The following is a 17837-nucleotide window of genomic DNA, read 5'->3' on the forward strand; positions in this document are numbered from 1 at the left end:
TCCACTCACTCCTTCTCACAGCTCTCACCTTTTCGAAAACACTTACTGTTTAACTCTTCTCATATTGAAGTACTTGCTTGTTCTAATGGCGGATACGGGCCGGAAGCGCGCACGCTCGGAATCTCGATCTCAATCACCCCCACGGCAGCGCAAACGACCAGGTGCTGCTGCTCGAATCCCAGCCGCTGAGCGCGAAGCCGCTCGACGCCGCCAGCGAGAAAAAGAGGAGGAGGCTGAAAGAAGAGCTCACCAAGAAGCTGCCTCCAGAGGTGTTCACGATGTCGTCAGGCAACATTACAACATGGTACCGGAACGCGGCCGTGAATGGCGTGTAACAGACAGCAAGATCAGGGGCTTGCGCAGCTTCAACAATTGGGTCAAGTCGTCCACAATCCAGAAGTTCATTGGTGATGAGCGGAATCTGAAGATACTCGACATCGGATGCGGAAAGGGCGGAGATCTTCAGAAATGGCAGTCATCGCGCAAAGTCGAGCTATATGTCGGTGCGGACCCCGCAGACGTTTCCATATCCCAAGCGAGAGAGCGATACGAGCAAATGCGAAGGCGCCTTAGGCGGGGCCAGTATCTGTTCCATGCAGAATTCTACACTAAGGACTGCTTCGGAGAATGGCTAGGCGATATCCCCATCATCAAGGAGGTTGGCATCGACCCTAGTGTTGGACCGGGGAATGCGGCAAGCCAGCGGTGGGGTGGCGGCGGGTTCGACATGGTGACCATGATGTTCTGCATGCATTACGCTTTCGAAAGTGAGGAGAAGGCACGGGGTATGCTACGGAATGTGGCCGGCGCACTCAAGAAGGGCGGTCGCTTCATTGGATGCATACCAAATTCCGATGTACTCACAGCCAAAGTAATAGAGCATCACAAGGCTAAGGGCCACGGAGTTTCCGGCAACAACGCACCAGGCGAAGAAAACGATCGGCCAACATTTGCTAGCGACGATGAGGATGACCGGCCGACGTTTGCTAGTGACAATGAGGAGGAATGGGATCCGGAGAAGAGTTTAGACAGCCCGAAGCCAAAGGAGAGCACGGAAGAGGGGGCGGAGAAGAAGCCAGATGTTGAGAACAACGGAGAAGAAGCTAAAGAACAGGGCAAAGCAGAGGACGAGGGCTTTGAGTGGGGAAACAGCATATACCGCGTCAAGTTTCCAGGTAAAACTCCGAAAGACGGCATTTTCAGACCGCCTTTCGGTTGGAAGTATTTCTACTTTCTGGAGGAAGCAGTCGAAGAAGTGCCCGAGTACGTGGTACCTTGGGAGGCTTTCCGTGCCTTGGCGGAGGACTACAACCTGGAGTTGCAATACCGGAAACCGTTCCGAGAGGTTTGGGAGGAGCAGAAGGATGATCCGATTCTTGGGCCCTTGAGCGAACGGATGGGAGTGAGGGACAGAGTAACTGGGAAGCTTTTGACGACCGAGGAGGAGCTTGACGCTGCTGACTTCTATCACACATTTTGCTTCTATAAGGTATAGTTCTGGGACTTCTTCACGGACCGGTTTCGCTCATGACTGCATTGTGGGGCCAGATGGGGCCTCAATGGCGCTCGGGGAATTGACGAGTGGTGGACTACAGTATATGGGTGTTCACTTTTGCAGGACGGTTTTCTGAGGCATTCTATAGATACCAGAAGAGCACCTCCTCTTCCAAGAATCAATAATTCAGCATCCCAGGACGCGTCCTCCGCGATCACAAGCATTCTCTTGGCGGGGCGCATTCAACGTGACCCGCTCGTGGGATTTGCCGAGGTCCTTGAATCGTTGCCGGCTTTCATCCTCGAAATCACAAGCACGCCGATAGATACAACCAACTTGCTGACTTCGAAGGCTGTTCGTCTTGAATAATCATCACAGCCTTCTTACGACCCCCTAACGACCGAAGCTGGATCGCTCCCCGTCGCGTTACCTCCTCAGCTGTGTGTTCGGTGAGAAAGAAGCAGACACAATGGTTGCAGACGCCCTCATCTATCACCCCACGGTGTCGCACTACCTAAAGTTCGTCGCGACGACGGGTACGCGATTACAACTCCCCCTGTAGCACATCCATTCTGCTAACTCGGGCTTCGCACAGTCGGCCGCGACAAGCTCCTCCGCACCCTGCAGTACTTCTCGCGCTTCCTAGCATGGTACCTCTACCGGACAAACCATCCAGCCTCGACGATTGCGCCCTTCGAGACGACGAAGAAGCAGTTTGGCGTGACGCGCAAGCTGCTGCGTGTGGGCAAGTTCGTCGAGCACTTCCGTGCGGCGGCGCAGGCGAGCGATGCGAAGAGCATGGACCCTGTGCTAAGGTACACGGCTGTGGGGAGGCAGTTGGGATATGCGGCGTATATGCTGTTTGATAACGCGACGGTGGTAAGTACATGTCTAGGCTCTGAAGGGACAATGCAGGGAAGAAAGGATCAAAATGGCTCGGAGACTGGTGCGCCTATAGCTACGCCTCCCAACCCTTCCAAGCTATCTCAATCCCATATCAGACATGCCCCTTCTAACAACCCTCGCAGCTCGACGCAACCAGCATCCGCAAATTCTCCGGCGCCGCGCGCCTCCAGCGCAACGCCTACAAGGCCTGGTTCACCGGCCTCACCTGCTCCATCATCTCCTCGCTGTACTCTCTGTACCGGCTCCGCGAGCGGGCGGCCGCCATCAGCGAGAAGGACGGCGAGGGCGCCGTCGAGAAGAAGAAGATTGAGCGCGAGGCCAACCATGCGCGCATCCAGCTCCTGAGCGACCTGTGCGACATCACTGTTCCCTCTGCCGCGCTGGGCGTGGCCAACTTTGATGATGGGTTCGTGGGGTTGGCGGGAACGGTGAGCTCGCTTTTGGGCGTGTATGGTCAGTGGAAGAAGACGGCTTAGAGGGGGGATGGATGGGGAGTGGAAAACGAAGGGGGTGAGGAAGGGGGTGAGGGGAAGGGTGTTGTTGCTCAAAGGCCAGAAACGAAAGTATAACCTTATGGCTACAATGGTCTAGTTTTTCTTTTCTCGGGGACTTTCGAAGCGATCTTATTTACCCAGGCTTTGGTGCCCCTTTCTTGTTCGTTGATAGATTGGATACACTGTGTAGTCTCGAGCTTTGGTACCGATATTGCAGGCCTGGATTCCAATCGTCTTACAAGCAGTCGGAGCAGATTTCCTAAATAACCGAATCCATCACAGTTGTTATTTGTTTCTCTGTCAAGTTGAGGTAGAACACTAACTGAACAGTTCAAGTAAGTGTCGACTTATCTATCCCAGTGCGCTCTTCACGTCCTCGACTGAGCACAGATGTACAACGCAATTCTTTCAACATGAAGCGAAATACTAATTGATCCAAGCCATCTATCTATCCCACATATCACATCTCGCAAAGGGGGTATCATCGAACCAAAGCAATCCTTCCAAATCCATAAAACACACACACACAACTAATCGCTCTTCCCTGCCACCCTCCCATCAAACCCCTCTCCCTTCCTCAACCCCACCCCAACACACGCATCCACTACGGCGACCCCGACCTCTCCGACCCACCGAGCGTAGTCTCCGACCGACAATGCGCCAGACGCCCCGTATTTAACCCCCTTTGGGACTCCTGACTGAACCTCCTCCCGATTTCGATTTGCAAGCTCTTACCTCCCGACGACGACGACGAGGAGAAATAAGAGACATCTGAATGCTTGGAGTCGTTATGCAGATGTCTGCTGTTGTTTGATTTGGACAACGCCTTCGTAGGTCTCTTAACCGTCTCCCTGCACTTAAAATCCAACCCATCATCATCATCCTCCCCCTCCCCTCTCCCCCTCAGCGCACCCTCCTTCTCATACACAACCACGGCACTCACCCTCGTCAACCTCTTCCCCATCTCGACGTCGAACCCGGGGATACCCACGGGAGCGCCGCCATCGTCGCGAGGCGCGCTGCCGCGGCGCTGGGAGCGGACCTCGATCTCGTTGACGACGAAGATCTGGTTGAGCGAGAGCGAGGTGACGAGGGGCCAGAAGATGGGGATGGAGGCGCAGAGGATGGCGATGTTGACCTCGAGCACCGAGAAGATGTAGATGCTGGGCGTGGCGTACGAGGGGTCGAAGACGGGGACGGTGCCGGCGCGCTTGAGGCATAGGGAGATGAGGCGTGCGATGCTGAGGATGACGACGCTGGGGGTGTGTGTTAATATTCGGGTTTCTGCTAAAACATTTCCTTTTTGCTTTGGGGATGTGGTGCTGGGAGGAAAGGAATGTAAGAGGATGTGAAGACTTACATTCCGCCCAAAGAAAACAACGCCACAAGCCCGACCCTCGTCTTCCCCTGCATCCTCAAATCCCTCAAAAACGGCGTCGGCAGTGCAAAAACCAGGATGTCGAACATCATATTACTCGCGGCATGCGCGGCCCAGCAGGCGAAGAAGACATTGGCGTCCTTGGAACCCCACGCGACGCAGGTCCCGGGCAGCATCCAGTTCCAGTTCTTGGCGATGGGGCGGCAGGAGAAGAGGGCGAGGAGGAAGAAGGTGGCGCCCCAGAGGGAGATGAGGATGATCATGGCGCGGGTGAGGGTGGTGGGCAGCTTGCGCGACGAGATGTCGAAGAGGCGGAGGTATTGGAGGAGCAGGGCCAGCTTGATGCACGTCGTCGAGGCTGTGTAGGCTGCGTTGGTGGACCAGATGTGTTTGAAGTATTCCATGCGGTGGGCGACGGTCAGGGTCCAGAAGTGCTTGCCTAGGCCGTAGTCGGGCACTGTTGAGGGTCAGCTAATGGGGAGGTGAGGGAGGCAAGCGGTCGGCGTACTTAGGCATGTGAGGCTTGAGCCTATGGTGACTGCGATCTGGAGGATGTTAGTATCGAGCCAGAGGTTTGCAGCTAATCGACTTACTCCTGCCAGGACTACGAATAAGTCATCCCATCCTAGGAGTCTGGCTCGAATCCGAACGTATAACCGAAGAGCTATGGCAATATTTGCAAGCACCTGGATGGATTGTTAACTGAGCTCTCGCAATGCGCAGTGCACACTGACCACAAAACTTATCACGACGCCTAATATGGTCTCAGGTCGATTGAGAGGGGGCGGATTCGCGTTCGAAGGGTCGTCTTCCATGTTGGCTCCACCGAGCATCTTTCCTGTTCCCACCCCACGCACACGGATAGAGATGGCCGTTCAATATCGCAGTCGGGGAGCCCTGAAAACCAGTTCCTCCAATTCAATGATATACCAGATACAATCCTTCTCTTCTCCCTTCACATGTTCCAACGTCCTACTCCCCAGTATGCAAGTAATCAGTTCACTATCTTCCACACCAAGTAGGTAAGTCGTGTAACCCAAGCTGCAAGACGAAGGCGACCAAATACAAGTATAGACGAACGGATAGATAGCCTCTTAACAATTCAATAAAAACTTAAAACCTGGGGAACCGCAACCATCACACAGCAGCCTCACCCTCATCTCATATAAGCCATCCACCACCCCGTTCATCTCTCCCCTGCACTAAACACCCATAACCCGAAGCCCTTCCAGGTTCGCATCCCACGTCACACGCAACAAAGCAACGCAACGCACATGGTTCTGTGCCTGCACGTCAGTGGATCTAACGATATCGTCTCGCGGCCAACACCCCATCCATGCCATGCGATGCCGACGAGATCCGATTCCCGGGTCCGCATGGTACGACAGTGTGAAACTCGATTGGAGGCAAGAAGCAAGCAGGGCGCGGGGGAGGGTCCGTTGCGGTGTTGGACGATGGGGCGCGGTGCGTGTGCAGGATTGGTAGGATTAAGGTTGCAGGGGTGACGGGGTCCGAAGCGGGCGCGTGTGTGCCAGTGTGCAGCCTCGCCTTGTTACTTACTGTACTCGGATGGGGTTAGAGCTTAGGTGTGTGGGGACTAGTATGGTATAGCGGGAGTTGGATAGGACTGTGTACTTGTAGTAAGCAGTAGTAGTGTAGTGTAGGATTGCAGAGATATCGATAGACCCGCTAGGCTTACCAGTATATCGTCATACCAATAATTCCCATCATCGTGACCGTATCCTCCCCGTCCTCCGCCTTGCGTCAACCTTTCATTATCGTCTTTTCTACCCCTCTCCTCCGCCATCCCAACGAACCGGTCAACCTGCCCACTTGACGACTTGTCACTCGCACTCCGCACCTCACCCGTTTCATCAACCCTGGAAAAACCTCCCCCCTCGTGATGGAAACGGACTTCTTCAGGGTTCACGGTCGCTCCCGTCAGGGCCGTCACGTCGTTGAAACGGAGCCGAGGCCTCGCGTGCGGCTCCGGGTGAGCGAGGTCCCTGGCTTGCTCTTCCGGGGTTGGTGGATGGAAGGAGAAGTGGGAGGGTTGAGTTGTGAGGGGTGTGACGCGAGATAGGGTAGGGTAGCTTTGTAGCGACTAGACTATCGGTACTACGGGGTACACTTCTGTCGTAATGACAACGTGAAAAGCTAGATAGATTATCCATCGCCAATATTTTCAGACTCGTACGATCTAGAACTCATCACTCACTCACGAACCCATCCTTCAGTCTTACTTGCAGGGTGTAAAAGACCGTTGTTGGTGGCGCCCGGCCCTGATCCTCCCGGGGGCTCTTTCTCTACCCCCCTGTCCTGTCTGCCAACTCTTGGGGAACTCTTGCCTTCCCATCCCCGTCTCCAATCCCGAGTAAGACGAACTCATTCATCATGGGAGTGCTCGAGATGCCTCCTTCGAGGAGTGGTGAGTCCACCAAGTCCGGCCCTCTCAGCAAGCAAAACCAAAAGCAAAAGCAAAAAGAGAAAAAATTCTCATGGCTACGCTAGAAAGCTCTAGACCAGGAACCTACTCTGGGGTACTCTAGTGCTCGAATAGTGTTATCGAATACTTCTTTGTCTCGGCTGAGACAATACACTATCATACAAAAACAAATACATCTGCGCTATGTATTCTTCTTCTACACCATAATGAATAGCTGGAGAGAAAAAAGCACCGAACGCCCCCGTCCGTTCTGCGCAACGAATTATCTGGGCATGCAGCACGACTGCGACACCTTACCTACCCTAGGGTCTGGATTGGGTCTTTCCAGCCGGATCGATGTCGGACTTCGGCTTTGCACGGCGGTCACTGGCATACTGTGTACAGAAGGTCAAGTTATATGTTACCATGTAGGAGAAAAGTCCGTTCGGTGTCCGATGGTGCTAGTGCTAGATGCTTGATTTTCCACGTATACTGGAATGTGTACCATATTTTCGACGTCCCGAGAGACGCACCCTCCCTTTGCAATCCATTTTGGACTTCCCACATCTGTCGATGTTCATCATCTTCTCTCCGTGGTTGCAGGTGCATTATATTAGTTATATACCCACACAAAGCAATCTCATCCCGTTCTCGCAGCGGTGCAAAAGCGTCGATGAAATTCCTCCAGCATGACCTCAATCACTAATAAGAAGCCGAAAAACCATCTCACCAACCCCCCGCAGCATCCCTTCGCATCCAAATCCCCTAAACCTTCTCCCTCGCCTTCTCCTCCTCCTGCAACACAACCCCCCCATCACTCCCACTCCCATCCGCATCCAACCCCAACTTCGCCGTATCATACCCATTCCTCTCCAAATACGCCCGAAACTCAATGTCCTCCTTGTCAATCGTATCCTGCCCGATATACGGCAGCAGCAGGACCAGTCCACCTGCCAGGAACGCCAGCGCGCTAGCGACAAAGAAGGGATTGCGCCCGGCCGCGATCTTGTCGTCGCCCGCTTGCGTCTGGATGGCGTCGAGGGCGTAGGAACCGGCGAAGGCGCCGATTTTGCCTACCGCGGCGGCGATGCCGTAGTACTGGCCTCTGCAATTGTGTTTCGTTAGCCCGTCACCGCCCAGCACGCGTTCAAGCAGATAATCCTTAAAGAAAAGAAGGGGGAAAGCACATACCTGATACCCGTCGCACACGTCTTACTCGCGACCAAGCCGATATTATCGCCGGGCCCGAACTCGCCCAGCGCCAGAAACACGCCGTACACGACGACGAAACCCGCTACATTCTCCTTGCGGCTCAGCCACGGATACACGCCCGCCATGAGGAACCCGATGACGCCCTGCGCCACGACGCCGATGCACAGCGTCTTCTTGGGCCCCATGGACGGCAGGTCCGCCACGAAGGCACCCGCCAGACAGCCCGGCATGTAGAAGAAATTGAGCAGGATGTTCCAGGCGAACGACTTCCACAGGGGCGCGTCGTCGCCGAGGAGGTTGGCCAGGATGTCGGTGGCGTAGATGCCGAAGCTGTAGGCGGAGAAGTCGTAGATGAACCAGATGGCGGACACGATGGTGAGGCGGAACCAGTAGTAGCGGAGGACGAGGAGCCAGGGAGTGCGGGTGTGGGCCATGGATTCGCGGCGGAAGGCCTCGGGCTCGGAGAGCTTGAGGCGCAGGTAGAGGAGGGAGAGGGGCGGGAGGACGCCGATGCCCAGGCAGACGCGCCAGGCGACGCGCAGGTGGTCCTCGCCCGTGATGACGATGACGATGGTGGCGACGATGGCGGCGATGAGGAAGGCTAGGTCGATTTGCACGTTGGTGAAGAGGATGAACCATTTGTTGCGCGTGCCTTCTTTGAGCTCGCCGGTGCTTTCGGCGCAGCCGACGGAGCCGGCGGGGTATTCTCCGCCGATGCCTGATGGGTCAGTGTGGGTTGATATGGTGCATACTTGGGAGGTATACGTACCGATTCCTAGGAAGAAGCGATAGACGACCAGCGCCGTGATCAGGCCCGAGGGACTGGTGCCATAGGACCCAGTGCCGAGGATAGCGAAGAGGATGATGACGAGCGTTGAGCTGGAGTGGTCAATTCACCTTCTTTCCACATTCCGCAGATGTCTCTTTTATGGAACTCAAGCTTTCTGGACTGTTCAAAGATATCATAAATGGACTCACATGAACAAACTCCACTTCCTCGAAAAATGATCACTCGTATACCCAAAGACGAGCATACCCAGCACGGTGCCCGCGAACGTGATACTCGAGACATTGGCCTGTGCGTCCGAATTGGCGTATGCGTCTGGGTAGATGCGCTTGAGCATGGTGTTGACGGGGCCGATGATCTGTACATTACATGTCAGTATCGATACAAGTGTCTTCTCTTGCAAAATAACTGCAGAGCAATGAAGGAACGCCATGTGCTCTGCGCCCAACTATTCCACTTCCTCCACGTCTCCAGATAATCACAAGAAAAAAAGAAATGAGCAATAAAGTTAGAAAAACATACACTGTTCAAATACCCATCACTAAACAGGCCCGCTCCACACGCAATGACGGGCCACAACCGCTCCCACCTGCCCCTCCTCGTGCTCGCGACGCTCTCACGACGTCCATGGTGGTGGTGTTCTTCCGTCGCATTCGCTGTCGCAGCGTTGGACTTGTCGGGTTTCGCCATCGAGGTATTGTGTTACTGGAATATTAGTATTATGTTGTGGTTGCGACTCGGGGCGGCTAAGGAAAAGGTAGGTAGGTAGGGTCGGATGCGTCGAGTTACACTAGTATGGGAGGGAGCGCAAGGCGGAGAGGCTGGTGAGATCGGTGAGATGACGTCGCGCAGTCGCTTCGTTCGGCTTGATCTGATGCGCAGGTGTACAATATATTCCAGCCTCGAGGAGGGCGCGAGGGAAGGAAGAAAAGGTTCAAGAAAAGAGAGAGCCAAACCCAAGTGAAGAAGTCCAAGGAACTCCCTCGGCACCAACGAAGCCATTTCGCGAATCGCGAACCGCCGTCGGCGGGCCAGGGCCAACATGAGGGTTTTCCATCAGATCCTCGAGCTTTCGATATCCGATCCAGGTGGGCACGCGCCCCTCCAAAACCCACACCATCAGGATCCACCAACACCACCCTGGGGCACCCTTGGAACGCAACCTTGGAAATGGCAAGAAAGCAGCCATTCAGACGTCTTCACAGCTGCATGCACGGCAGCAGATGGACGGACTGTTCTTTCTGTGTAACTAGCTACCACCCCACCTTATTACTTCGACCTGCTCCTTTACTTAAGCAAAGTTGTGCCAAGTGGGATTCGAGGTGGTGGTGGTGCTAGCTACAAGTAGTATCTGATAGATCGATCGGCCTTCGCCGAGGAGGGTGTCCATGTCTCCAGAATCCAAAAGAGCAGGACCCTTCGCATGTGCAATCGACACATGTGATCACAGCGACGACATCGAGACGTCGTGTGCCAAATTCAAGCCTCTCGCGGCAGACACAAGCAAGTCCAAGCCCAGCGCTAGCGCGAAAAAGCACTAACTAACCGACTAGCCCGTTGGGGGGCGGAAGCGGAAGCTTGGTGTACACAGTACGAGTCGAAAGGCTTGATGCTCTATGGTCTTAGCTCATTGAAGGGAAATCCGATTAGATAGGAGGGGTATAAGATAATACAGAGTGCGGCGGCCGTGGAAATACAAGTAGTGGTGCTAGATGGGCCGCACTAGTACGGAAAGCGGAAGGTTATCGTTGGACAAGAATAAATTTCATGAATTGTAAGCGATTGGTACTGGACACCAAGGAACTAGGGTCAATTGGGCGCCTGGCGTACAATTGGCCTCTAATGAGGCAAAGCAAATGTGATTGAGGGGATTCTGGATGGTGCGAAAAAGATTCAAACAGGAAGAAGCGAAGCAAACATGCGTTCTAGACCCCAAAACGAGCTCTCAACCAACACTACCACGTGACTCCTGCAACTTTCAAGGACCTCCAGTACTTCGCCGTCTAGTTAGACTCCTCCTCATCTTCTTTAGGCTTGTACATGAATTTAACCACCACACCGCCCGTAACTGCATTCTCGTCTTTAATGACCTCGTCAGTGTTGGTCGGATCAAGTGCCGGACCAGAGTCTGTTGCAGAGAGAACATTAACTCCGTTGACTTAAATCACGTTAGTTTCATGATACGCCTTGGAAGTGATTGAGGAGGGTATCTCCTCTCAACGTACCGAGAACGGGCCCTAATTCAGGAGAAATGTTAGCTAATGCTTTTGCTTGTCTACCCAAAGTAAAATCAAAGGAGCGTCACGAAACAAAAGGGGATGACATAATGCTTAGGACTTCCGAAATTGCCTTACCAGTCCAAGTAATAGATCGATTGGTAAAGGTCACATTTGCACCGCCGTAATTATACACTCCTAGTATAACACCTGGATTATTCTTGGCGGTCAGAGTGACCTGTTGGAAATTCCCATTCACATGGCGATAGACGTGCGCGCTCTGATATGGGTTCTGGGCAGGGACGCCGCCGAAGGAATATTCCGCGTCGTTCTGCAAGGCGCCGTACTGGGTGCAATTGACGAATATGACGGCTATGGAATTGAGATCAGTATGTATGTATCAACTTTGATTGAGCGGGATGCTTGACGAACCCATTGTGTGATTGTGGGTAAGGCTGAGGGTTTGTGGTGATATATTCGCCGAAGATTTGAAGTAGTGAAGTGATGAAGAACAAATTCCGTGAGCAGGCGGGTCCACGTTGTTAAAATATTGATGAGTGTGCAAGATACATGATGGTTCGGTTCATATAGGTTCAGCTTCCTTTCTCTCTCAGGTAGCCAGAACCATCACAATGAAGGACGGGCTGAGCTCAGGCGATGCCATCATCGCCGAACCAGAGTCAAGTCTTGCCTTTTCAGCCAGCCCAATTCTGCAGTGTTTTCGACGCTATACAAATACTCTGAAAAAAAAGCGAAAGGACATGAAAGTTTGTTAGAGGGAGAGACTACTCTACCAGCACGAAGTAGAAGATGCGATGTACTTCGGCCGTGTTGGACAAGCCAATTGGCGAGCTGAGAACCTTGGAGGACTGCCTGAACTGCTTCGTTGTCCTATCAGGTAGCAAGTGGCTCGATCGAGCGACGACCCCGTTGGCTGGAGTGCTTTCAGCTAATCAGCCACGCCACTATAGTACCTGGCAACGAGTCTTGGACTTTCGATTTCTCTGGCACCTCTCTTTCAAGAATATTCACGCGAGCCACAGAAAAAACGATGCTCTTCTGCCTCTTACTGCGGGATCCAATCCTACAGGTTCGGAGTAAAAGTCCGTTAAGCCACAATTGGCGCTGTTCCATCAATGACCATCATCCTCAACTTCGTGTTTTAGAAGTCAGGCAGCCACAGTGTCCACGTAAACCGTAGCCAACATGTGGGCTATCACTCCAAGAGATTAATTAGACGAGCGTTAAACATAAAAGTGCAGTTTAGCTCAGCCCCCGGTCATGCAAGGTCCAATATCACAACCTTATTTTTGCGTCTCGGCAATCGCACACATTCGAATCGGCTAGAGACACAAGCAAAGTGCGGATGCGGCAAGAAGCTGGAGACCGCACGAGTCGACCGTTTTCAGCTGCGCCATATGTGAAGTCTGACCTCACTTATGCAAAGGATCGATCTGTTCCCCCTTTAGGTACCTACCGAAGCGAAATCTCGCTTCACTCGTTCTAGGTTTCTTGGGATAGGTTGACCTAATTGACAACGTGTTAGTCAGTGAAGGTGCGGAGAGCGGGGGTGGACGCGGATGGATCTGCCTTTAGTCACACATGACGACAAGACTATACTTGCTCCATTCTTGTAGACGTATAAGCGATATTTACCATGAAGAACCCGACTCTACATACGTTCGGTTCCACCGTGAGGGGCTGTTGCTTCAATCCAGTACCGTGCGCCACCTGTGATGAACTCATCGCCCATCGCCAGTCAATTGGGTTTCCATTTCCTGTCATTTGCCTCCGTTTATTGGCGTACCGCTGCGTTGCAAAAGAATATGCATGAAAAGCAAAACCTCCCGTGCTGTAAAGCCCGGTAACATCTGCAATCAGCCACTGGGGAAACTTCAACCTTCCTGAAAACCCGCACACGTACACTCTTCTTGTGACTACCGGTAAAGACGCAGCCTTAGGCAAAGCTACCAGGGCCCTGGACAAATTCACCTCAACCCCGCTTAATGGGAGGAAATCCAGAGTTGACGATTCTGTGGCTACCGGCTTGCGACCTTCGCATATCCGTCTTCTCGCCTTCAACCCATGGTACGCGGTGCTTGTGGTTGTGCTACTGCACTCTTTCGCAGCTAGCCCCTCTGTGATTGCTGCACATGATGCATTTATGCCGTCGTGTTCGGCTCCGACTAGACGATCTCTTCGTCAAGACAGAATAACGAAGGGTTTCAGTCAGCCATCAACAGACGATGATCCTCCTGGAAGCATATCAGACCAATGATTTCAAGATTTAGACGACCTGAAGCGGACTTGCTTGCAAGACTCGTGAACGTGGTGAGCTGAACATGACGTGCAATTTCCAGCTGAAAAGCTTCACAGCTTAGCAGGGAGAGTCGTGATCGAAATTTTGGGTTCAGCCATAGGTCTATCAAGCAACTCAGCAGTCGAACACAGAGGTACAAAGTCGAGCAGCTCTCCATCTCCCAAGATTTTCGTTGCAAGCTTCTCTGATACCCTCTTCGCTACTCGATCACTTCAAGCTCATCCTTCCTTCTTACCTCCGTACCGTTATACAGACTTCACCCGAAACTACCCGTCTCCAAAATGGCCACATTCAAGGTTGTCGTTCACAACAAAAGCGCTTCAATCCAAAACTACATGTTCTTCAATGCCCCTCCCGAGCAGGTCTTTGGATCAAAGCTGTATTCCAACGTATGGGTCACCAAAACTGACGTCGACACTCCCAACGGCACAGCGACCCTGACTGTCCAAGAAAAGATGTTCGCAGTCTGCGGCACCGCTCCCTCGCCTTTAGCCGAAGGCGTCACAGTCAGTTCGAGCGACTATGCGGAGGTGCAGCTCACGCAAGGGTCCACCGGCGGCACCATCGCCGCAGCAGAGGCGGCCAACGGTGGCATCACGATCGGCGCCACGACTCAAACACTGAGCCCCCCAGTGACAGACGCATACGGCATCAACTTGAACTCCTTCGATGCCGCAGCTTATCGTCAGTCCCCTTCAAGCTCTATCATCAAAGCAAGCTGACATTTTTTAGCCAACATCTTCGTCGGACACGGCAAGGACGACGGGACCGGCAACATCGTTCCCGTCGCTACCTGGGTCCCAAGCTCCTTGTCCGACTACACCGTCCAGCCCCAAGTCGTCTTCTACATTGCGACGGGAGACTATCAGCAGGGCACCTGTGTCGATGTGACTGGCCATGGTCCAGTGGGAAAGGTTGATTTCGCCCAGGCCAAACCGGGCCAGCTCACCGCTGATATCACTCAATACGCCGACAACAGCTGGGGAGAGCCTGTGTTCAGCTGAAGGAGTGCTGAGGCCGTGTGAGGCAAGATCTGACGTCTTGCTGAAGCCGAGGAGGGATGTGTGGGGTTTTCAATTTACTAACGACTCTCGTCTTCGACTTGCTTTGATCTTGTGAGGAGTGGGCAGAAGTATGGTGGTAGTCATGTTCAGGCCGATGATAGTTGAATGAATCTTGTCAGTTTCGGAGCCAAGCACCGCAACGTTGCTGATTTAAACGTATCGTGATGGTGTTGCGCGCATGATGCAGTCGTATCCCCCGTGCTTATAGGAAAGAGGAGCAACACTGACGTACTTTTGGATGATGATTCCACAATTCGGTCGCGTAGATTTTTTGGGAGAGACGCGACGGACAGGGGTTGCTAGTGGTGCCAACCAGGCCAGTGCCGGAACTAGACTAGACCGGACTAGACCAGGGCCAGGGCAGGCCCAGATTTGTATTGTAGAAGCCTGCGCTTCGGCAAGTAGGTTCGGGCAGCGGCTTGAACATATCAAATGAACGAGTAGTCATGAGTTGGAGCAATATGCAATTCGGAAGAATGTTCATCGCTGATGCTAGAAAATGGAAATACCAAAAGCCCTCCAACACGCGGATATACATCTCCCCCTCCTTCTCCCTCTCCCTCTCCTACATTCCCTACCAAAACCACTACCCCCTATCAACCCCCCAACACCCTAATAATACTCCTCCAACCCCAACCCCTCAAAATCCTCCAACTTCTTCGGGCAATCAAACCCCCTCTCCCACACCTTTGCCGGCAAGATCCCCGCCTGCATCCCCTTCCGCCAACTCCACTGCACCGCCCGCTCCGTCTCCCACGTCCAGTAGAACCACCCCCACCCCTCCTCGAAGCTCATCATCTGCGCCACCGCAAACTGATACAGCCACTTCTTGTACGCCTCGCTGTACTTATCCGCGGACTCGTTGGCTTTCGCGCACGAGCAGCTCGCGTCCCCCAGCGGACACTGCGGTTTGAGTATCGACGTGGATGCATTACCCGTGTTGTACGTGCCCTCCCAGCGCGTGCCCATGCCGACGTTGTTGATGAAGGTCGTGCAATCCGTATCTGCCTGGCTCCACTCGCCGCACATGGTGGGGCCGAAGCCCGTCGTCTTGTCCATGCTGCGCCGACTCTGCTGCGTCCACCCTCTGCAGGCGAAATTCAATTTGTCCGTGTGCTTGAGGCTGAGCTGGTCGACGTTGAAGACGACGTACTGGTGCACGTCGAGCAGTAAACGGTCGTCGAACTGCAGTTTGCCCCGCCAGTTGTCGAGGCCGAAGAAGCCGTCGCCGAAGACGAGCACGGCGTCGATGCCGTCCTTGCGGATCTGCCGGATGGCTGTTTCCGTCCACGAGAGGACGCGCGACGTGTCGATGTCGACCATGCGCGGCTCGTTGACGAGGCCGTACATAGTGATGATGTTCTTGTAGCGCGGCTGGGAGAAGAATTGGCTGAGCTGGTGGTGGATTTGCAGAGTGCGGTCCGCGTTCAGGTCGCCGTCTGTGCCGTTCAGCCAGCCGATGGTGCCCTGGCGGCCGGAATGGTTCCATCCGTTTTGGCTGCCGGGCGCCCCGTGGAGGTCGAGGTTGATGCGGAGGCCGTGTTGGCGGGCCCATTCGATGGCACGGAGGAGGTAGCGCCAGGAGACCTGGGCCACGTACGGGTCGCCTTCGTACGTGGTAACCATCCAGTAGCCAAACGGGATGCGGACGTGGTCGAAGCCTGCGTCGCGGATTTCGGTAAAGGTTTGCCGCCTGACGAAGGCCGAGTAGTGTTGTTCCAGCGTCTCTTTGCAGCGGTCCGGCCCGAGCTTGGAGCAGAGTGTGTATTCGTCTATTATGCCGTCTTTTCTGCTGTACTTTTCGAAGAAGGAAGGTGTGATGAAAGGTTCGAGATTGAGCCAGCCGCCCAGATTGACTCCGCGGATGGGCATCTTGCCGTATTCGAAGGTATCGCTCAGTTTCGGCACTCTTTTATTGGCTTGGACATCGTCGTCCCATGTGGAGTTGAGCCCCATGATGGGCAATCCTCCCACCGCCTCGTCGGTATAGGTGACGTTGAAATCTTCCGTGTCGTACCAGCTGAACGGATCCAGAATGGAGCCTTTCTTGTCGGCCGGGATGCTGGACGCGTCTATACCCGCGAGATTGCTATTGCTAGGTTTCTTTGAACTGGAAGCAGCCTCGCTCTTGGGGATGTCTTCACTATGTTTCTTGGACATCATAACCGCGACGGGAATGATGATGGCAAGCACGATAAGGAAGCAAAGCACTCCAATCACTGTGAATGTTAGCACGAGTATCCACCAATCGCGCTGCTCGGCATACATATTCGCTTCAGCTTTTTCCTCCGCGCTCCCTCATCCTCGGTGAGATCACTAGGCTCACTCCCACCCCCTCCTCGCTTCTCCATCATGTACCGATACTCGTCGTCATCATCGATACCGCCTTCTTCAGCCAAGGGTCCGCTAATCACCCTCCGCTTCTTCTGTTCCGTCCTATGTCTCTTCTCTTCTTGTCTCCTGGCTCTCCTCTCCGCCCTCTCCGATGGCGTGTACTTCTCCTTATACCTCCTCTTCTTCTCCTCAATCTCACTCTCCGTATAACCCATCCTCTTGCCCTCATCATCGGTATACCCCTTCCTCCTGTCCTCCTCCTTCTTCCTTTCTCGCCTCTCAACGCCCGCGCCATCGCTCTCATAAGTCCTCCTCTTCGCCCTATTCCTTTCCTCCTTCTCCATCTTCCTTCTTTCCTTCTCCAGTTTCTCCTCCTTTCTCCTGACCTCCTTCAAGTACTCCCCATCATAATCGTACGCGCCCCACCCACTCCTCCTAGCGTTCACCTTGTCCAGCCTCGCCAACGCATCCAGACTCAACGGCGCTGCAGTACTACTCTCCCTGGTCCCCCGCGACCGACTCCCGCTAGCACGCGTACTCTCTCCCCTCGCCGGCGTACTCCTACTTCCTCTCCTCTCCTCCCGCGTCCTGCGCGGCGATGGCGACGCCGGCGTATCCCATTCCGACTCGCTGTTCTCGTGTCGCCGCGCCGCAGCCGGAGGCGGAAGTAATAAATCGCCCTGGGAATCGGTGGCGCGGTGTCCTCTCCGGCGTCTAGTGTGATATCGGTCCGAGTCGTAGTGGTGCTCGTCGGCGGTGTCGCCTCCTGCCCCTCGGGAATGCCTCCTCTCGCTCTCGCGACGCCGCTCTCGTCTGCGCTCGCGATTCTTTTCGGAGTCGCTGGCTCGGTGTCTATCCCTGGTGTCGCGGCCGCTGTAGTCGCGGTCCGACTCGTATTGCGGCATTCACGCTATGGACAAAGCTGGAATGTATAGCTCCGAATGAAACGTGGAACAAGCGAAAGAAGGCTTCGAAACGAGCGGGAAGACGAGGAATGTAAAAACCGCACAGGTCTAAGAATACTGTACCCCTTGCAAACGATGTATGCTGAGGTGCAAACTGGATTTCTGATTGATTTGGGCCGTTGCTGGGACGACGGAGTATTGACTTTTTCCCTGACGTGGCGGAGCGAGGGCGGGGTCTTGGCGCCAAGGCCCGCTTTTCCCTTCCTGTTTCTGATGTCCAGGGCAGATCCTGTGCACGTGG

General features: G+C 54.1%; 7 protein-coding genes across 7 annotated transcripts; 3 read left to right on the top strand and 4 right to left on the bottom strand.

Moving 5' to 3' along the window:
* Positions 1-85: 85 nt before the first annotated feature.
* On the top strand, positions 86-1495 carry EI97DRAFT_440589 (mRNA capping enzyme, large subunit; the record flags this gene model as incomplete). Its single annotated transcript, XM_033799642.1, has 1 exon — positions 86-1495. The coding sequence occupies one exon, from the start codon at positions 86-88 to the stop codon at positions 1493-1495; it is 1410 nt and encodes a 469-aa protein (XP_033656667.1).
* Positions 1496-1730: 235 nt separating this feature from the next.
* Positions 1731-3193, top strand: EI97DRAFT_228013 (peroxisomal biogenesis factor 11). The gene is made up of 3 exons (XM_033793925.1): positions 1731-2031; positions 2091-2374; positions 2524-3193. Exons 1-3 carry the CDS (start codon positions 1965-1967, stop codon positions 2875-2877), a joined length of 705 nt encoding a protein of 234 aa, XP_033656668.1. The 5' UTR covers positions 1731-1964; the 3' UTR covers positions 2878-3193.
* Positions 3194-3499: 306 nt separating this feature from the next.
* Positions 3500-5088, bottom strand: EI97DRAFT_456523 (uncharacterized protein; the record flags this gene model as incomplete). Its single annotated transcript, XM_033800742.1, has 5 exons — positions 3500-4151; positions 4256-4730; positions 4782-4818; positions 4867-4959; positions 5008-5088. The coding sequence occupies 5 exons, from the start codon at positions 5086-5088 to the stop codon at positions 3500-3502; spliced, it is 1338 nt and encodes a 445-aa protein (XP_033656669.1).
* Positions 5089-7463: 2375 nt separating this feature from the next.
* On the bottom strand, positions 7464-9387 carry EI97DRAFT_371692 (MFS general substrate transporter; the record flags this gene model as incomplete). Its single annotated transcript, XM_033795309.1, has 5 exons — positions 7464-7859; positions 7886-8628; positions 8680-8789; positions 8889-9055; positions 9220-9387. 5 exons carry the CDS (start codon positions 9385-9387, stop codon positions 7464-7466), a joined length of 1584 nt encoding a protein of 527 aa, XP_033656670.1.
* Positions 9388-10700: 1313 nt separating this feature from the next.
* Positions 10701-12666, bottom strand: EI97DRAFT_456525 (uncharacterized protein; the record flags this gene model as incomplete). The annotated part of the gene is made up of 4 exons (XM_033800743.1): positions 10701-10855; positions 10923-10934; positions 11052-11285; positions 12594-12666. 4 exons carry the CDS (start codon positions 12664-12666, stop codon positions 10701-10703), a joined length of 474 nt encoding a protein of 157 aa, XP_033656671.1.
* Positions 12667-13514: 848 nt separating this feature from the next.
* EI97DRAFT_414273 (uncharacterized protein) lies at positions 13515-14477 on the top strand (the record flags this gene model as incomplete). Its single annotated transcript, XM_033796823.1, has 2 exons — positions 13515-13821; positions 13966-14477. 2 exons carry the CDS (start codon positions 13515-13517, stop codon positions 14235-14237), a joined length of 579 nt encoding a protein of 192 aa, XP_033656672.1. The 3' UTR covers positions 14238-14477.
* A 432-nt stretch (positions 14478-14909) lies between these two features.
* Positions 14910-17536, bottom strand: EI97DRAFT_372634 (glycoside hydrolase; the record flags this gene model as incomplete). The annotated part of the gene is made up of 2 exons (XM_033795361.1): positions 14910-16516; positions 16564-17536. 2 exons carry the CDS (start codon positions 17534-17536, stop codon positions 14910-14912), a joined length of 2580 nt encoding a protein of 859 aa, XP_033656673.1.
* Between the last annotated feature and the right edge of the window lie 301 nt (positions 17537-17837).

The sequence above is a fragment of the Westerdykella ornata genome, assembly GCF_010094085.1.
Source record: "Westerdykella ornata strain CBS 379.55 unplaced genomic scaffold EI97scaffold_4, whole genome shotgun sequence".
Lineage (NCBI taxonomy): Eukaryota > Fungi > Ascomycota > Dothideomycetes > Pleosporales > Sporormiaceae > Westerdykella > Westerdykella ornata.